Consider the following 16137-nt stretch of genomic DNA (forward strand, 5'->3'; position numbering starts at 1 on the left):
GATCAGAGACACGTGGTGGCCAGGTGGGGAAGCAAGGCAGCCAAAGTCACTGCCTTTCCACTCACCTGGAGGCTCACAACAGTTCTCTTCCTGCAAGGAAGGAAAAGCAAAAAGGGCCAAGGAAAGGATATATACATTCTTTTGGTTTTTTTGTTGGTTTGGTTTTTGGCAGGGCAATTGGGGTTAAGTGTATATCAGTTCTTTTGAATGTGAATTCTGGCCCAGTCACTTGTCCCCATATAGCAACCAATCCTCAAAGTCACTTAAGGCCTGAAATAGTCTTATCAAGCTTCCATATCTTCAGGCTTGAAACCGGGAAGGAGATACTGTATATGCTCTGTATTACTGACAGGAAGAGCAAATATGCCTATGCTCAAAGGACTGGACTGTCATTGGTCAGTGACTAAGCTGCCCTTTGATCCCACTATGGGGCATACCCCAAGGAAGTCAAAGACAGAAATAAATGGCAATAGATAACCAAAATATAGCAGTACTCTGTGGTAGTAAAAAACTAGCAACCAAACGAGTATACCCATTATTTGGAGAGTGGCTAAAAAGCAAAGGAAAAAAACCCATGATACAGGAATATAATGAAGTACTACTATGCAATAAGTAATGACTAAAGGATTCAAAGAAATATGATAAGATTGATATGAACTGAAGCTGTAGGGAATAGAACCAAGTGCAACAACAAAAATCTTTCCCATTGGTAACCCGTCAAAGGATACGAATAGTTTACAAAGGAAGAAATTCTGACTATCAACAGCCACGTGAAAAAAAAATTCTCCGAATCACTAATAGCTAGAGAAATTCAAACTAAAATAACTGAGGTTCCACTTCACATCCAACAGATTGGCACAGATGACAAAAGGGGAAATGGCAAATGGCATGGAAGGGCTTCAGGAAAATAGGCATACTATTACACTGTTGGTGGAACTGAATTTTGGAGAAACAGGCACACTAATGCATCTTGGTGAATTGGTCCAGACAGCCTCAATTTGGAACTGTGCCTAAAAAGTCACTAAACCATATTCTTTTTGAATCAGCTACATAATTCCTAGACATATCTTAACAAGATATAGAGGAAAACAACCCATATGTACAAAAATATAGCAGCTTTTTTTTGTAGTAGTAGTAGTAAAGAACTGCAAACAAAGGGTTTTAGAACACCACTGTGCTGTAAGAAATGACTACCTGGAGAGTTTCTCTTCACAGTTGGAACACAAATGATACAGAGTGAAGTGAGCAGAATCAAAACGATTTATATAATATATTCTAAAGACATAACTTTGAAAGACAACTCCAATCAATGCAACCAACCAATTATGATTCCAGAAGACCTTTGCGCATGCCTATCCAGCTCCTGACGGTGGTAATTGGCTCAAAATACTGAATGAGACAAGCAGTTTTGAATGTAGTTAATACAGGAATTTGTTTTGCTTCACTTTGCATATTTTTAAAAATTTTTCCCCCAGTAAGTTTTAGGGAAGTGGGAGGAAGAAAAAGGAAGAGGAAAAGAAAAAGCTTGCTAATTAAAAAGTTTTTTTAAAAGATCACCAAAAGTAAATGTAACTGGGTAATCAAGTGTACTGGAGAACAGATAATGAAACATACCTATCTCTTATGGCAAAGATGGAGCAGTAGTAGGATCAAATAAGATATGCATCTTTAGTGTATATTTCTTTGGAAAATTAAATTTTTAGGGGATTGTGGTTGAAATGACAGTAATGTAAGACAAACGCACTAATCAACAAGCACTTAAAAAGACATGTATTCAGGCACTGGTGCTAGATGTTAAGTAGACTATAATTCTTAAATATTAAAAGGCTTACAAAGTGGTCAAGGGTTCTTAGGGCCCATGAAATTTTTTTAAATTTATTTCTGTATTTCAATATAATTGGTTTCCTTTGTAATTGTTTTATTTTATGCATTTGAAAGCATTATTCCGAGAAGAGGCCCATTGGCTTCACCAGACAGCCAGAGAGGTTCATGACAAAAATTTGACTTGTGAACTAGACGATCTCCAAGGCTTCTCTCAACTATGAGGTTCTAGAAAAAGTCTATTATTAGGATCTTGTTCTTTTTCCAATAAAATATTATAGGGGAGTACAGTTTGGGAGGAAGAATTAGTGATAGACGAACGAACAAGTGAATGAATGAATGGGAAAAAATCATTTATTAAGCGCTTACTATGGGCACACAAGCTTAACTTCTACCTAAGCAGAGCGCCCCCTCAGGTTCAGAGACAGGAACTCTCTGACGTAGGAACCAAAGTTTGCAGTACTGAGGAAGCGGACGGATGAGTTTCAGGGAAGGACTCAGGTCAAAGTCGCGGGCGGCGGCGTTCCTTGACGAGTGCCGGTGGGGAGGGGGTCTGGAGGCCGGGGCTCGGGGCGTCCCTGAGGGGCAGGCGGGGCTGATGGCGGCGGCCGGTCTTTGGGGAGCTGCTGTCCGCAGTCTGAGGCCTCTCGCGACCGTTGGGCCGGCCGGGTGGGGGCAGACGCTGCAGGTCGGGCCCTCGACCCCGCCTTTCTGGCCAGGGCCGAGCCGGGCCCTCCGCTTGTCCGCGGCGAACCCGGCCGGGCACAACAAGTGGTCCAAAGTCAGGCACGTTAAGGGCCCCAAGGACACGGCCAGGAGCCAGGTCTTCACCAAGCTCTCGAGGCTCATCCGTTTTGCTGTCAAAGGTGAGAGTGGGATCGGCTTGGGGCGGGGGCGGGGAAGGAGGGGAGAAGGTGGACTGAACCCGAGCTCCGCTGCTCCTTCGGGACCTCGCCTTGGCCACCCACCTAGCTCAGCGGGACAGGGCGACGTTGCATGGATGACAGGGACCGACCCCGCGCTTTAGCCCACAGATTTCCAAGGGTTTTCCCTTTTTCCTCCTCTTTTCCACACCCACCCAAACTGCCCCACCCGTCAGTATGACATCTTTTCTGTGGTTTATATCTGTTGAGGAACTTCGTTTCCTTGTCTTCTTTTTAAATGGTCATCTTTAGTCAGTAAACATTTATTAATCGTCTACTATGTGCCAGGCAATGTGCTCAACGCTGGAGATACAGAGATAGACAGAAGACAATCTCTGCGCTCTGGGAGGTCACAGTCTTTAATGGGGAAGACAAAGTGCAAACGACAGATAAGCTATATATACAGGATACATCGGACATAATCAACAGAAGGAAGGCGCTAGAATTAAGGGGGATGGAGAAGGCTTACTGTAGAATGTGGGATTTTAGCTTTTGTTTTATGTTACCCTCGTTCCTGAATGTCTCTCTACCTCCTCCCCCAACCCCTACCCTTAACCAGCTTCGTTGGAACAAAGAATTAAGAAAGGAGGGAAAGAGTTCTATAGCAAAAGAACCCATCTACTGAGTCAGACAGTAAATGCAGTATTCTATACCCACAAGCCCTACGTGTGCATTTAATGCAACTCTCTAGGGCAAAGTTTTTTGGTCATTATAATTACACAGCATTAAGTTTCATTTTTTTCTATTATACTGTCAGTAATAGTCGTTGTGCATATTGTTTTCCTGGTTCTTTTTATTTCATTCTGTATGAATTCGTATATGTTTTTCTGTGCTTTTCTGAATGTTTTATATTCCTCATTTTTTTTGTTTGGTTGGTTTTTTTTGTTTGGTTGGTTGGGGTTTTTTTCAGGGAGGGAGGCAGGGCATTTGGAGTTAAGTGACTTGCCCAAGGTCACACAGCTAATAAGTGTGTCAAGTGTCTGAGGTCAGATTTGAACTCAGATCCTCCTGACTCCAGGGCTGGTTCTCTACTCACTGCACCACCTAGCTGCCCCTATAGTCCTCATTTCTTACTCCACAATCATTCCATTATCAATTATTTAAGCCATTCCCCAGCTGAAGGACATTTACTTTGTTTCCAATCCTTTACTACTACAAAAAGCATTGCTGTGGACTATATAGGACCTCTGACCCCCTTAGGATATATGCCAAGGGTTGAGTATCTGGGTCAAAAGGATTGGACAGTCACTTTCTTACCGTAATTCCAAGTTGCATTCCAGAACAGTTAAAGCAAATCATAGCTCCACCAACATTATATTGTTGTGCTTGTCCCAACATCAGCTATGCTAATCTTTTGTCATCTTTGCTAATTTGTTTGCATGTAAGGTGAAATCCCAGAGTTATTTTAGTATTCATTTGTCTCACTATTAGTGATTTGGAACAGTCTTTCATATAGTTAATAGCTTTCAATTCTCCATTTGAAAACTTCGTTCATATTCTTTTGGCCGCATATCCATTGAGGAATGGTTCTTTTTGGTCTTATATATTTGTATTTGTTCCCTATTAATCTTGGAGGTTAAACCTCTATCTGAGATACTTGATACAGAAATTTTTTTCCTAATTGACCATTTCCTTGTCCTAGTTGTATTGATTTTATTAGTGCAAAAGTTTTTTGATTTCATGTAATCAAAATTATCTACTTTATCTTTTGTGATTGGCTCAGTTCCCTTTTTTAAAAATTAAGATCTCTCCTCCTAGCTATAGCTATGAAAGGTACTTGATGTAATTCTGATCTTACTTTTCATGGTGTTCATTTTATCATCATAACTTCTAATCCATCTCAATCCTTATCTCTCTTCTAAACTTACTAGCACATATTCACCTTCCTGAAACTTAGTTGGGATTGATATCTTTCTCCAGTTTGAAATTCCTCTTCATTTCTTCCCTCTAAAAACAGTAAAATCCTTTTAGCTTAGTTGGTCTCATTTAGTATTGTTCCCTCCTTCCAGACTTCCTCCCCTTTGTATCATAAACATACCCGTGTACTCTGCTTTCTAGAGGTGAAGTTTGTTTAAATTCTATGAACTAACTTTCTTGACTTTTGTGAGTTTTTACCCTTGTTTTCCATGGAAAATGGTTCTGTTAAATTAGGGTCTCCTACTGCAGCAATTAGAATGAGGCCCCCGAGGGGGGGCAGCTAGGTGGCACAGTGAGTAGAGCACTGGCCCTGGAGTCAGGAGCACCTGAGTTCAAATCCAGCCCCAGACACTTGACACATTTACTAGCTGTGTGACCTTGGGCAAGTCACTTAACCCCAATTGCCCTGCCAGAAAGAAAAAAAAAAAGAATGAGGGCCCCATAAGTTCAAGGAGTTTGAAAATGAGGAATCTTGATCAGTTGCTTCTCTTACCCCATTTCAGTTACTTCATTTTGTGGCAAATTGTTCTAAAATGAATGATGTGTGGCAACCCGGTGTCTACACTGGGTATGGGAAAAGGAAACCACACATGAGACTAAAGTGTCCTCTCTAAAAAGATATATTTTGGTATATCCTATATAGCCAGCTAAGATCTCAGGAGGGTTGGAGAAGGGGGTAGGATACTGCAGTCCTCCGAATCCACATTGGAGTTGGGACAGTGTGATGGCGGCTCCAAATATGGCTTCCTTGTTTTCCCTTTTTGTTTAAAAAAAATTTCCCTGTCTGACATGTGTTAGAGAGTCTTCCCCTTCCCCTTCCCCTTCCTCTTCCTCTTCCTCCTCCCCACCCCACTCTGGGTTCTGTTTTCTGCTCTCTCTACTTTCAGATCTATGCTTTGGGATCTTTAAGTGCAGTACTTTATTGAGGGGATAAGAATATGAAAGTGTCATGTTTCCTAATTTATCCACAGTTAACAAGGAGAATGTGTAAGGATTTTTAGATATGAAGCCAGCTGCTATAAGGCTGTTTTAGCCTACCTGGATATTAATCAAAGAAGTTATTGGGAAAAGAAGAAAAAACCTTTTTAGCCCATTTTAACTATATGTGGTTTTTAGATGTGAGGGAAACCAAGAATGAGAGAAACCATAATCTCACTTACATCTGTCTTCTTCCACAGAAGGAGGCCCCAACCCCGAGTTAAACAGCAATCTGGCCAACCTCCTGAAATTGTGTCGAAGCAAGAACATGCCAAAGTCAACTATTGAGGCAGCACTGAAAAGTGAGGTACTTACCTTCTATTTACCTTACCTTCTCTGCTATTTCTTGCACCACTTGGGTTTGGATGCTTAAAGGAAGCTCCTTATATTGTCTTGGAAAAAGACTGCCCCTTAGGCTAACAGCTTTGAACTGCAGTAGTTATGGTACTTAGTTTATATTCTACCCAGATCTTCATTGTTCCAATCTCTAACCATTCCTGAAGGTCCTTAACTCCGTTATTCCCCAGAGGGAGCAGGAAAAGAGTAGTTAGGGAAGTCCAGCATAGATAGTATGGGAGCCTGCAATATAGTGGGTTGAGGGTAAGATTGGGAGATGCCAGCATACATTCTTGGTGACTCGTTATGAGAAAAGCCACTACCAAGTTCCGGTTCAATAGTGGAAGGTTGTTGATGTTGGGAGCTGCCCGATCTCTGCGTTCAGCTCAAACATGGGGAAATCATTTGCTAACTTCATCCAGCATCCAAGTCCAACATCAAGAAAGTATGAATGGCTGAACAGAAAATATCATATGATAAGAAGAAATGAGGAATTAATGCAACAATACCTTAAGGAACAAGAATCCCACGATAACAGGTTGCTTGTGGGTGATGAATGTGTAAAGAATGTCCTTAATTTTATGTGTGAGGTCCCACCAGGAGCTAAAAAAGAAAACAAAGAGCAAGAAGATGCAAAAGGAGAGACTGAATACAAATTCGAATGGCAGAAAGGAGCCCCATGAGAAAAATATGCAAAGGATGACATGAATTTCAGAGACCAGCCATTTGGTATTCAGGTGCAGAATGTGAGATGCATTAAGTGTCACAAATGGGGTCGCGTCAACACTGATAGAGAGTGTCCTTTGTTTGGTCTTTCTGGAATCAATGTAAGTTCAGTTTCCAGTGATGGGTCAGGGCCATCGATGCACCCCTCAGAGATTATAGCAGAGATGAGAAACAGTGGGTTTGCACTAGAACGAAATGTACTGGGGAGAAACTTGACCGCAAATCATCCATCACAGGGATATGTCACAAGCGAGGGTGAAGAAGAACCAGAAGTTGAATTCTTAAAATCACTGAGAAAAGCCATCACCTTGTCATTTAGTACAACAGCTGGGCCTAGGACCGGGGGAGAAAGAGAGTTAGAAAGGAGTACTCCCAACTGGAGAGGAAGTGTCTGTTCTGTAGGATTCTGGGAAGTCAGTAAACAGTGAGGAAGCTGGGAGATTAGGATGTCAGAGAAATTTTAGATATATTAAAGCAGCTACCAAAAAGCAATACAGTGGAGCCAGCAAAGGAAGGGAATCCCCAGGAAACAGGTTTTTTTGGGTAGGATTGAAAGACAGTCACTAAGCATGTTTTATGCCAGAATGTCTACTCTGAGGAATGCAGAGGTCCTTTGTGCTTTCTTTCTTAAGCAGCAACAGGGCTCTTGTATGCCAAACCTTTAAGTGGATTTTGTAGTGTGCCTCCACTAGCCCTGCAGCTCTTAGGCCATTGATAGCCTTAAGGAAGGAGAGACTGCAGATTTTTGATGCTTGGTGATCTCTGAAGCAGCACAAAGAACACAGAAACAAATATTCCAGCTTGGGAAAAGGACCTCTAGCTACTCACCCCAACCATACTTGATCATAGGTGAGATGAAGGGTCACTAAGGCCTTGTCCATAAATGTTAGAAATAATTTCAAGTTTTGAGGACCCAGGCTCCAGCCCAAGTTAGATATAGTATGGAGTGGATGAGGATATGATGGATAAATCCCAGCTCTTTTGTTATTACTTGTTGCAGAAGAACAAGGACATCTATCTTCTCTATGAAGGACGAGGCCCCGGAGGCTCTTCTCTACTGATTGAGGTACTTTCTGACAGCGGTTCCAGGTGCCATGCAGCCATCAAGCACATCCTGAACAAAAACGGGTGTGTGGTCGGACTTGGTTGGGCGGGGGGGGTGGGGGTGGGAGTGGGGTTAGAGTGGTGGTAGATGGAGGAGCCTGGAGCCTAATTTCTGATTCTCTCCTGGGAAAGTTGTTTGCTTTCTCTAGCAATGCTAGTTCTGAGGGAACTTATCTCAGTTCAAGCAGTGTCTGTTACTGTTTCAGTTTCGATCCCCCTAGGCCTTCTTGGAGCCTAGGGTCCAACACCTTTCTACTTTTGATTTCCTGACTAGAGGCTTCGGAAAGTCTTTTTCATTTAGTTTGTCTCAAGTTCTTTTTCAATCCCCAATAATAAAGTATCCTGATCTTGAAACAAAGTACTCGGGGAATAGATTATACAGAATTTCTGGAGGGATTGTAGAAAGATGTCTCTCTTCATCCTGCAAACCCCAGTCTGAGATGAAAACAAGCAGTTAGGATAAGGGGGAAAAATATTGAAGTGATTTTGAAGAGAAACTCTAGGACAGGAGTGGGGAACCTTCGGCTTTGAGGCCACATGTTGCCCTCTAGGTCCTCAAGTGTGGCCCTTTGACTAAGTCCAAGTTTTACAGAGCGAATCCTTTTTTTGAGGGGATTTGTTCTGTGAAGTTTGGTTTCAGTCAAAGGGCTGTACTTGAGGACCTAGAAGGCCACATGTGACCTCAAGGCCTCAGGTTTCCCACCCCTACTCTAGGATTATTATCCTGCTTGGTAGTGGCTTCCTTGTTTTCCTCTGGTAAAGAACCACTTCATGGCTTTTGGTGGGGCGAGGTGAGGTCAATGGAGGGCATTTTATGGATACTTAGTGACCTAAAGCAGTGATTATGGACCCCTCTTTGTTCTCATACAGGGGAGTGATGACTGATGGGGCTAGGTACTCCTTTGACAAAAAGGGGGTTGTCATGGTTGGCACAGAAGACAAAGAGAAGAAGACCGTGAATCTGGAGCGAGCCCTAGAGTTGGCATTCGAGGCTGGAGCTGAAGATGTACAGGAATCTGAGAATGATGATGAGAAACATATGCTTAAAGTAAGTTTGAAGGAGAAATGCTAAGTTGCTTCTTTTGAAAAGACTTCCAGAAAAGATTCTGGAAAATTAGTTCAACATATGCCTTTTTTTAAAAAAACTTTTTGGTACAGCATTTTAAAAAATCTATTATTATTATTATCATATCTATTATTATTTTTCGATCTTTTGCTATGTTACTCTTATAGGCTTTGCTCTAAATTATATATGGTCTAGAGGCTCCCCTCTTCCCACATTGTATGAGGATCCTAGAATCATATACTTTAAGTTGGAAGGGACCTCAGAGGTTATCCTCCCAGAGTAGGTATCCTCTCTACAAAGTCCTTGGTAAGTTATCAGTTTTTACTTGAAGACCTCCAGTGATAAGAAACTACAAGCTGATGTGGCAGCCTGTTCAACTTTTGGACACCTCTCATTGTTAGGGAGTTTGTCCTTATACTGAATGAGAATACATATTTCTGCAACTTTAACACAAAATAAAATCAAAACATAAGAGTTGGTAAGGACCTTTGTACCCCTTTCTGGTAATTTATCATTCCATTATGCGTACATACCATTATATAGATTGTATTATTACACTTTTTAAAGTGCTATAGTAAAAATATATCTGTTTCTATATTTGGCATTTTCCACTTAACCTTTTAAAAAATCCTTATTTTCATTCTTGCTGCTGGACTGTTATAAAATGTTAGGGCGATAAAATGGACCCTACATCTAGCTGCTTGTCTCTGAAAGGATCACCTATATCTTTGCCTCATAATGAGCTCTAGGACCAGTTTCCTAGCAGCTATCGTTTTTCTATAACCCATTCTGCCTGACTTCCAGGAGGCTTAAAACACATTTTGTCATTTCCCATTGCCCCTACAATAACTTGGATGTTATTAGATAAAGTTGGCTTTTGTATCTCTAGCACTCATTTCTATTTTAAACAACAATTTTTAAATTTTTATTGGTATTTTTTGATTTTACATCTCCTTCATTTCTGATTATGTACCAGCAAGGCATCCCTTGGAACAAAGACTAAAAAGGGGTGAGGGGAGAAGAAAAAAAGGAGTTCAGCAAAATCAACAGGTTGACTGAGGCAAGCAATGTATAATGTCATTCCTTATGCATGCACCTCACCTCTTCAAAGAAAAGATAGTGGCACATTTTCCTACTTCTTCTGGTCAAGCTTGGTCATTGTAATTACAAGACATTCAGTTTAGTGGTTTCTGTCTTTCTTTGCATTTATGTTGTTGTAGTCGTTGTATATATTGTTTTGTTGGTTTTCTCCCCTCTGTACAAGTTTATATAAATCCATCTTATTTGAATTCTTCATATTCCTTCGTTCTTACTGTGCAATAATATTACATTTGTGTACCACATTTGCTTAACCATTCCTCAGTCAATGGGCATTTCCTTTGTTTCCAGCTTTTTGCTAGTACAATAAGTACTGCTCTGAATATGTTGGTATATATGAGACCTTTCTTTCTGCCTTTAACGTCCTTGGCCATATGCATAGTAGTGGGATATATGGGCCAACAAGCATAAACATTTTAATCACTTTCTTAATGTAATCCCAGATTTCTTTCAGAAAGGGTTGGATATTCATAGCTCCACCAGCAATATATTAAATGTGTGCCTGCCTTTCCACAGTTCCTTCATCATTAACTCTTCCCATTTTTTGTCATCTTTGAGTGGAACCTCAGAGAAATCTTACTTTAAGCTTCTGTTATTATTTGGAGATTTGGAATCTTTCATATGCTTATCCATAGTTTGTAATTTTCCTTTTGAGAACTATTTGTTTATACCCTTTGATCACTTATTGAGCAATGGTTCTTGGTCATATATTTCTATTAATTACTTATAAATTTTGGAAATTAGACACTTATCAAAGATATTTGATGGAATTTTTTTCCAGTTTATCACTTCCTTATCCTAGTTGCGTTGATTTTGTTAGTTCTAAAGCTTTTCAATTTCATGTAGTCAAAGTTATCTATTTTATCTTTTGTGATGTATTGTTCATGGAGTTATGAATTGGAGAATAAAGTGACAAAAATGCCCAAACCCTTTGACTCAGATATTCCACTGTTAGGTTTATATTCTAAGGAGATCATTGACAAAAAAAAAATCCTTATTTGCCAAAATATTTGTAATGTCACTCTTCAAAATAGCAAATAACTGGAAACAAAATGGATGCCCATTAATTGAGGAATAGCTGAACAAATTGTGGTACATAAATGTAATGGAATATTATTGTCCTGTAAGAAATGGCAAACAAGATGAATACAGAAGAACATGTAAAGATTTATATGAAATAATGCAGAGTGAAGTAAGCAGAGCCAGGAAGACAACATAAACATTGGCTACAACAACAGAAATGGAAAAAACAATTGTAAAACTATAGAAATAGAATATTGCTTACTTAACCCCAATTGCCCTGCCAAAAAAAACACACAAAAAAAGAAATAGAATATTGCAAGATTATAAACAACCTTGACTGCAAAGAAGAGATATGAGAAGGCACCTCCTTCTTTCCTCCACCTCCTTTTGCAGAGGTTGTGTGTGGAGCATTGCATATAACATCAGATTTTTTTTGATAGTTTGATCAGTTTTGCTGTATTTTCCCATCTTCTTTCTTTTCCCTTAAAAAAAATTTCCAGAGGGGTGGGGAGGGAGGAAGGGAGAGAATTTGGAACTAAGAGTTTTAAAAATGAATGTTAAAAATTGTTTTTACATGTAACTGGGAAATAAGATACACAGGCAGTGGGGTATAGAAATCTATGTTACCCTACAGGAAAATAGAAGGGGAAGGGGATAAGAGAAGGGGGGGAGGGTAGTGATAGAAAGAAGGGCAGGTTGGGGGAAGGAGTAGTCAGAAGCAAAATACTTTTGAGGAGGTTCAGGGTGAAAGGAGAGAGAGAGAATAGAATAAATGTGGATGGAGGGAAATACAGTTAGCAATAGTAACTGTGAAAAAAAAATTTTGAAGCAAGTTTCTCTGATAAAGTCCTCCTTTCTCTAACATAGAGAACTGTGTCAAATTTATAAAAATAAGAGTCATTCCCCAATTGATAAATGATCAAAAGATATAATCAGTTTTCAGATGAAGCAATTAAAGCTATCTATAGCCATATGAAAAAATATTCTAACATAATATTTATTGGAGAAATGCAAATTAAAACAATTCTGAGGTACTACCTTATACCTATTAGATCAGCTAATAGGACAGAAAAGGTAAAATACCTATTAGATCAGCTAATAGGACAGAAAAGGTAAATGACAAATGTTGGAGGTGATGTGGGAAAAGTGAGACATTAATGTACTGTTGTCAGAGTTGTGAATTGATTAAACCATTCTATAGAGCAATTCGAAACTATGCCATAGCAATACCACTACTAGGTCTGTATCCCAAAAGAGATTAAAAAACAAAAAGGAAAAGGACCTATATGTACAAAAATATTTATAGCAGCTCTTTTCTGGGAGTAAAGAATTAGAAACTGAGGAGATGCACATCAGTTGAGCAATGGCTGAACAAGTTGTGGTATGTAATTATGATGGAATACTATTGTACTATAAGAAATGATGAGCAGGATGCTCTCAGAAAAACCTGGAAAGACTTGCATGGGCTGATGCAAAGTGAAATGTACCGGGTACAAAGTAACAGCAATATTATAAGAGGATCAGCTATGAACGACAGTTATTCTCAGCAGTACAATGATCCATGACAACTCTGAAGTACTTAGGATGAAAAATGCTGTCCATCCCCAGAGAAAGAGCTGATGTCTAAATACAGATTGAAAAGTACTTTTTTTAAACTTTATTTTTCTTCAGTTTTTTTGGTCTATGTTTTTTTTTCATGTGATTATTATGGAGATGTTTTGCATGACTACACATATATAACCTCTATGGAATTGCTTGCCTTTTCATTGCGGGGCGGGGGGGGGGGGGGTGGCGCGGTAAGGGAGAGAATTTGGAACGCAAAGTTTTAAAAAGAAATGTTAAAAATTGTTTTTACATGTAATTGGGGAAAAATTAAATAATAAATACAAAAAAATAGAAACAAAAATCTTCCTTTAAAAAAATTCCTTATTCTAAAGGAGGTTCTCTGGAATTGGTAGAGTATAGATACAAAGGGGGAAGTCTAGTCAGTATAATAACCAAAGATATAAATAAAAATCCCTTGCCCTTAGCTATAGCTATGAAAGTTACCTGAATTACTTCTAGGGTTGTTGGGAGGTTTTTTGTTGTTGTTACTGTTCCTATATTTACTTAACATTTTACTTTTTCCCTTATTACATATAAAAACAATTTTTAACATTCTTCTTGAAATTTTGAGTTCCAAATTCTCTCTTCCCTCCCCCCTCGTTGAGAAGGCAAGCAGTTTGATGTGTTATACATGTAGTCATGCAAAACATGTTTACATGTTAGTCATGTTGTGAAAGAATTTTAAAAAGTATGCTTTGATCTGCATTCTGACTCCACCAGTTCTTTCTCTGGAGATGAGTAGCATCTTTCATCATAACTCCTTCAGAGTTGTCTTGGGTCATTGTATTGCTGTTTCTGTGTACAATGTTCCCCTGGTTCTGCTCATTTCACTTTGCATCATGTAAGTTTTTTTAGGTTTTACTGAGAGCATCTTGCTCATCATTTCTTATAGCACAGTAGTATTCCATCACAATCATATACCACAACTTGTTCAGCCATTCCCCCATTGAGGGGTATCCCATCAATTTCCAATTCTTTGCCACCACTAAAAGAACTGCTATAAATATTTTTATACATATAGGTCCTTTTTTGCCTTTTCTGTCTTTGGGATATAGACCTAGTATTGGTATTTCTGGGTCAAAGGGTATGCATGGTTTTATAGCTCTTTGGGCATAGTTAGAATTGTTTTTTAAAGTTATGACTTTTGATATTCTGGTCATGTTTCCATTTTGAGCTTCTTATGATTTATGGTATAAGATGTTGATTGATCTAAATCTAATTTCTGGCATATTGCTTTTTCCAGTTTATATGTGATATCCCCTCACTTCATGAAGTGAGGACAAAATTGGACTCCCTGGGCTTGTGTTCTGTGTCCTGTGTCCTAGAATTCATCCCTAACGTGAAGGTGAAGCTGTCAGATGGGGACATGGAGGCAGCTGCCCAGCTAATTGAAGCACTTAATAGCTATGAGGATGTGATTCGAGTCTATGACAACATTGAGTAACAGGGTTTGCCTGGAGAGAAACAACCTAGTGTCTCACTGTTCAGATAGCAATCTGTAAACTGCCTTTGGAACCTGAGGAGAACAGCATGCCTTGACAGGTCGTCAGTGCATTAAGCCAAGGTCAGTTACAGTGGAGATTCATACCACAGCCAACTTGCTGAGTGGTCACTGCCTGCCTTGCTGCTCCATGAGGAAAGAAGGCCCTTGGAATCTTCATATCAGTGGCATGCAGTGCCATACTGAGGAAAGCTGAGATGATGTCTGATCCCTGCTGACTGACTGAACCTAGATGTCTAATCAAGCTGCTGCCTGGCTAATCACTGAATGCCTGGAATAGAAGCTGCTTTTTTGATTAGTAAAAAAAATTATTTATATTGGTAACTACATTGTATGGTGTGTGATTATTAACTCTCTTCAATGGTTTTCTTCCTTCCATTCTCCCATTTAGGAAGTGTGACTTTATTTGCCTGGGTACATTAATTCTCCCCAGAGGCCTAAAATCCTCCTTTGAATACTCCACCACCTCTGTCCTAATCTTTCTTTTGCCGTATAGATATACCCTTTAATGCCTTGATCTATCACATCACCAAATGGCCTAAACCTACTTATATGAAATATAACTTCATGATTACCATCATCTTCAGATTCAGTAGGGTAGGGCAAATGGGAGAAAGGAGGCCATCTGTGGGGTTCTTGGGGGTGGGGTATTGTTTACCCTGAGTGCCCGTCAAAGTTAGAACAATGGCTGTGGTTGCATCCCTAATTTCTTCCCTCAAATGGTGCTGCCTACACACCTTCTCTGCCACTGGAGGGCAGCAATCCACTGCCCAGTCCACCTTGGAAAAGGCTGCAGAAAATTAATTTCCAGACTCAAGGTAACTCTCCTTTGGGTACCTTTTCTGATTAGGGGCCTGAATATCATGTTTGTTCAGAAAGGCCTTGATAGCAGATTGTGTGGCCCTCAGAAGGGACCTGTTAAATTGGATCTGAATTAAGGTTCTGGGATTGCAGCACACCATAGAAGGAAGTGCCCTGTTCTCAGCAGACCTAGGCTCTAAGCTGTGTTCTACCAATGTTCCTGCTCTTGCTTTTGAACCCTACTGTTGAAGGTACCATCATCCTTCTTACCCAGTTGAAATCTAAGTCATCTGATTTTTCCCTCTTCTCTCACCTACCCCTAACCAATCCATGTCAATTCTACCTCTACAATATCTATCAAATCATCCCCTTCTCTCCACTCACACAACCAACACCCTAGTTCAAGGCTTCATTACCTCTTCCTGCAATAAGTAGCTTAGTTTGACTCCCTAATTTCCAATTTCTCCCATCTCAAAGCCATACTACCCAAGTTTCCAAAACAACCTTCCTATAAAGCACAATTCTGGAGAAGTAGAAAGAACACTGGCTTTGGAGTCTTGAGTATTTGAGTTCAGATCCTGTCTGTCACTTACAACTTGTGTGACCTTGGGCATGTCATTTAACCTTTCTGGACCTCAGTTTCCTCATCTGCAAAATGAAGGGAAGGAACTAGATGGATTCGAAGGCCCCTTCTGGTTCTAAATCTATGATCCTATGGACCAAGTCTCCTTGCTGAAGAGCCTTCAGTGTCTCCCTATAGCCTCTAGAATAAAATACGAATAACTTGTCATTTAATTCCCTTTACAATCTGACTCCCATATCTTCAGGAACATTGCAACCTACTCTTCTTTCACGCCACATTTCAGACAAATTGAAATCATTTGCTGTTAGGAAACTAAAGCATAGAGAAATTAGGTGACTTGCTCAGGGTCATACAGCCAGTAAGTGTCTGAGATGAAACTTGAACTCAGGGTTCCCTGAATCCAACTCTGTACTCTCTCCAGTATGCCACAGTACTACTTCCTATAGGAACCCTTTCCTCATCGTAATTTCTAGTTCTTCCTCCTAAAACTATGATGTATATACTTACCTGTTTATGTGTTTCTGCCTTTCTCCCCATTAGAATGTAAACGCGAGATCAGGGATTGCTTTTTATTTTGCTTTTCTATCCTTATCACCTAGCATTGTGCCTCACCCAGTGTCCTTAACAAAGGACCTTTATGACCTTCACAGATGCT

At 39.9% G+C, this 16137-nt stretch overlaps 1 protein-coding gene across 1 annotated transcript; it reads left to right on the forward strand.

The window, feature by feature from the left end:
- Nucleotides 1-2314: 2314 nt before the first annotated feature.
- On the forward strand, nucleotides 2315-14422 carry LOC118845584 (translational activator of cytochrome c oxidase 1). The gene is made up of 5 exons (XM_036753565.1): nucleotides 2315-2687; nucleotides 5840-5946; nucleotides 7702-7829; nucleotides 8676-8853; nucleotides 13841-14422. Exons 1-5 carry the CDS (start codon nucleotides 2420-2422, stop codon nucleotides 14039-14041), a joined length of 882 nt encoding a protein of 293 aa, XP_036609460.1. The 5' UTR covers nucleotides 2315-2419; the 3' UTR covers nucleotides 14042-14422.
- The last annotated feature ends 1715 nt before the right edge of the window (nucleotides 14423-16137 follow it).

This window comes from Trichosurus vulpecula, chromosome 4 (genome assembly GCF_011100635.1).
Source record: "Trichosurus vulpecula isolate mTriVul1 chromosome 4, mTriVul1.pri, whole genome shotgun sequence".
NCBI classification, from domain to species: Eukaryota; Metazoa; Chordata; class Mammalia; order Diprotodontia; family Phalangeridae; genus Trichosurus; species Trichosurus vulpecula.

Bases quoted from the DNA above. Each gene is read 5' to 3' on its own strand.
- LOC118845584 (XM_036753565.1), top strand. From the start codon at position 2,420: ATGGCGGCGGCCGGTCTTTGGGGAGCTGCTGTCCGCAGTCTGAGGCCT. The intron at 7,830-8,675 runs GTGTGTGGTCGG...GTTCTCATACAG, and splicing joins CACATCCTGAACAAAAACGG to GGGAGTGATGACTGATGGGG. The intron at 8,854-13,840 runs GTAAGTTTGAAG...TGCTTTTTCCAG, and splicing joins ATGAGAAACATATGCTTAAA to TTTATATGTGATATCCCCTC.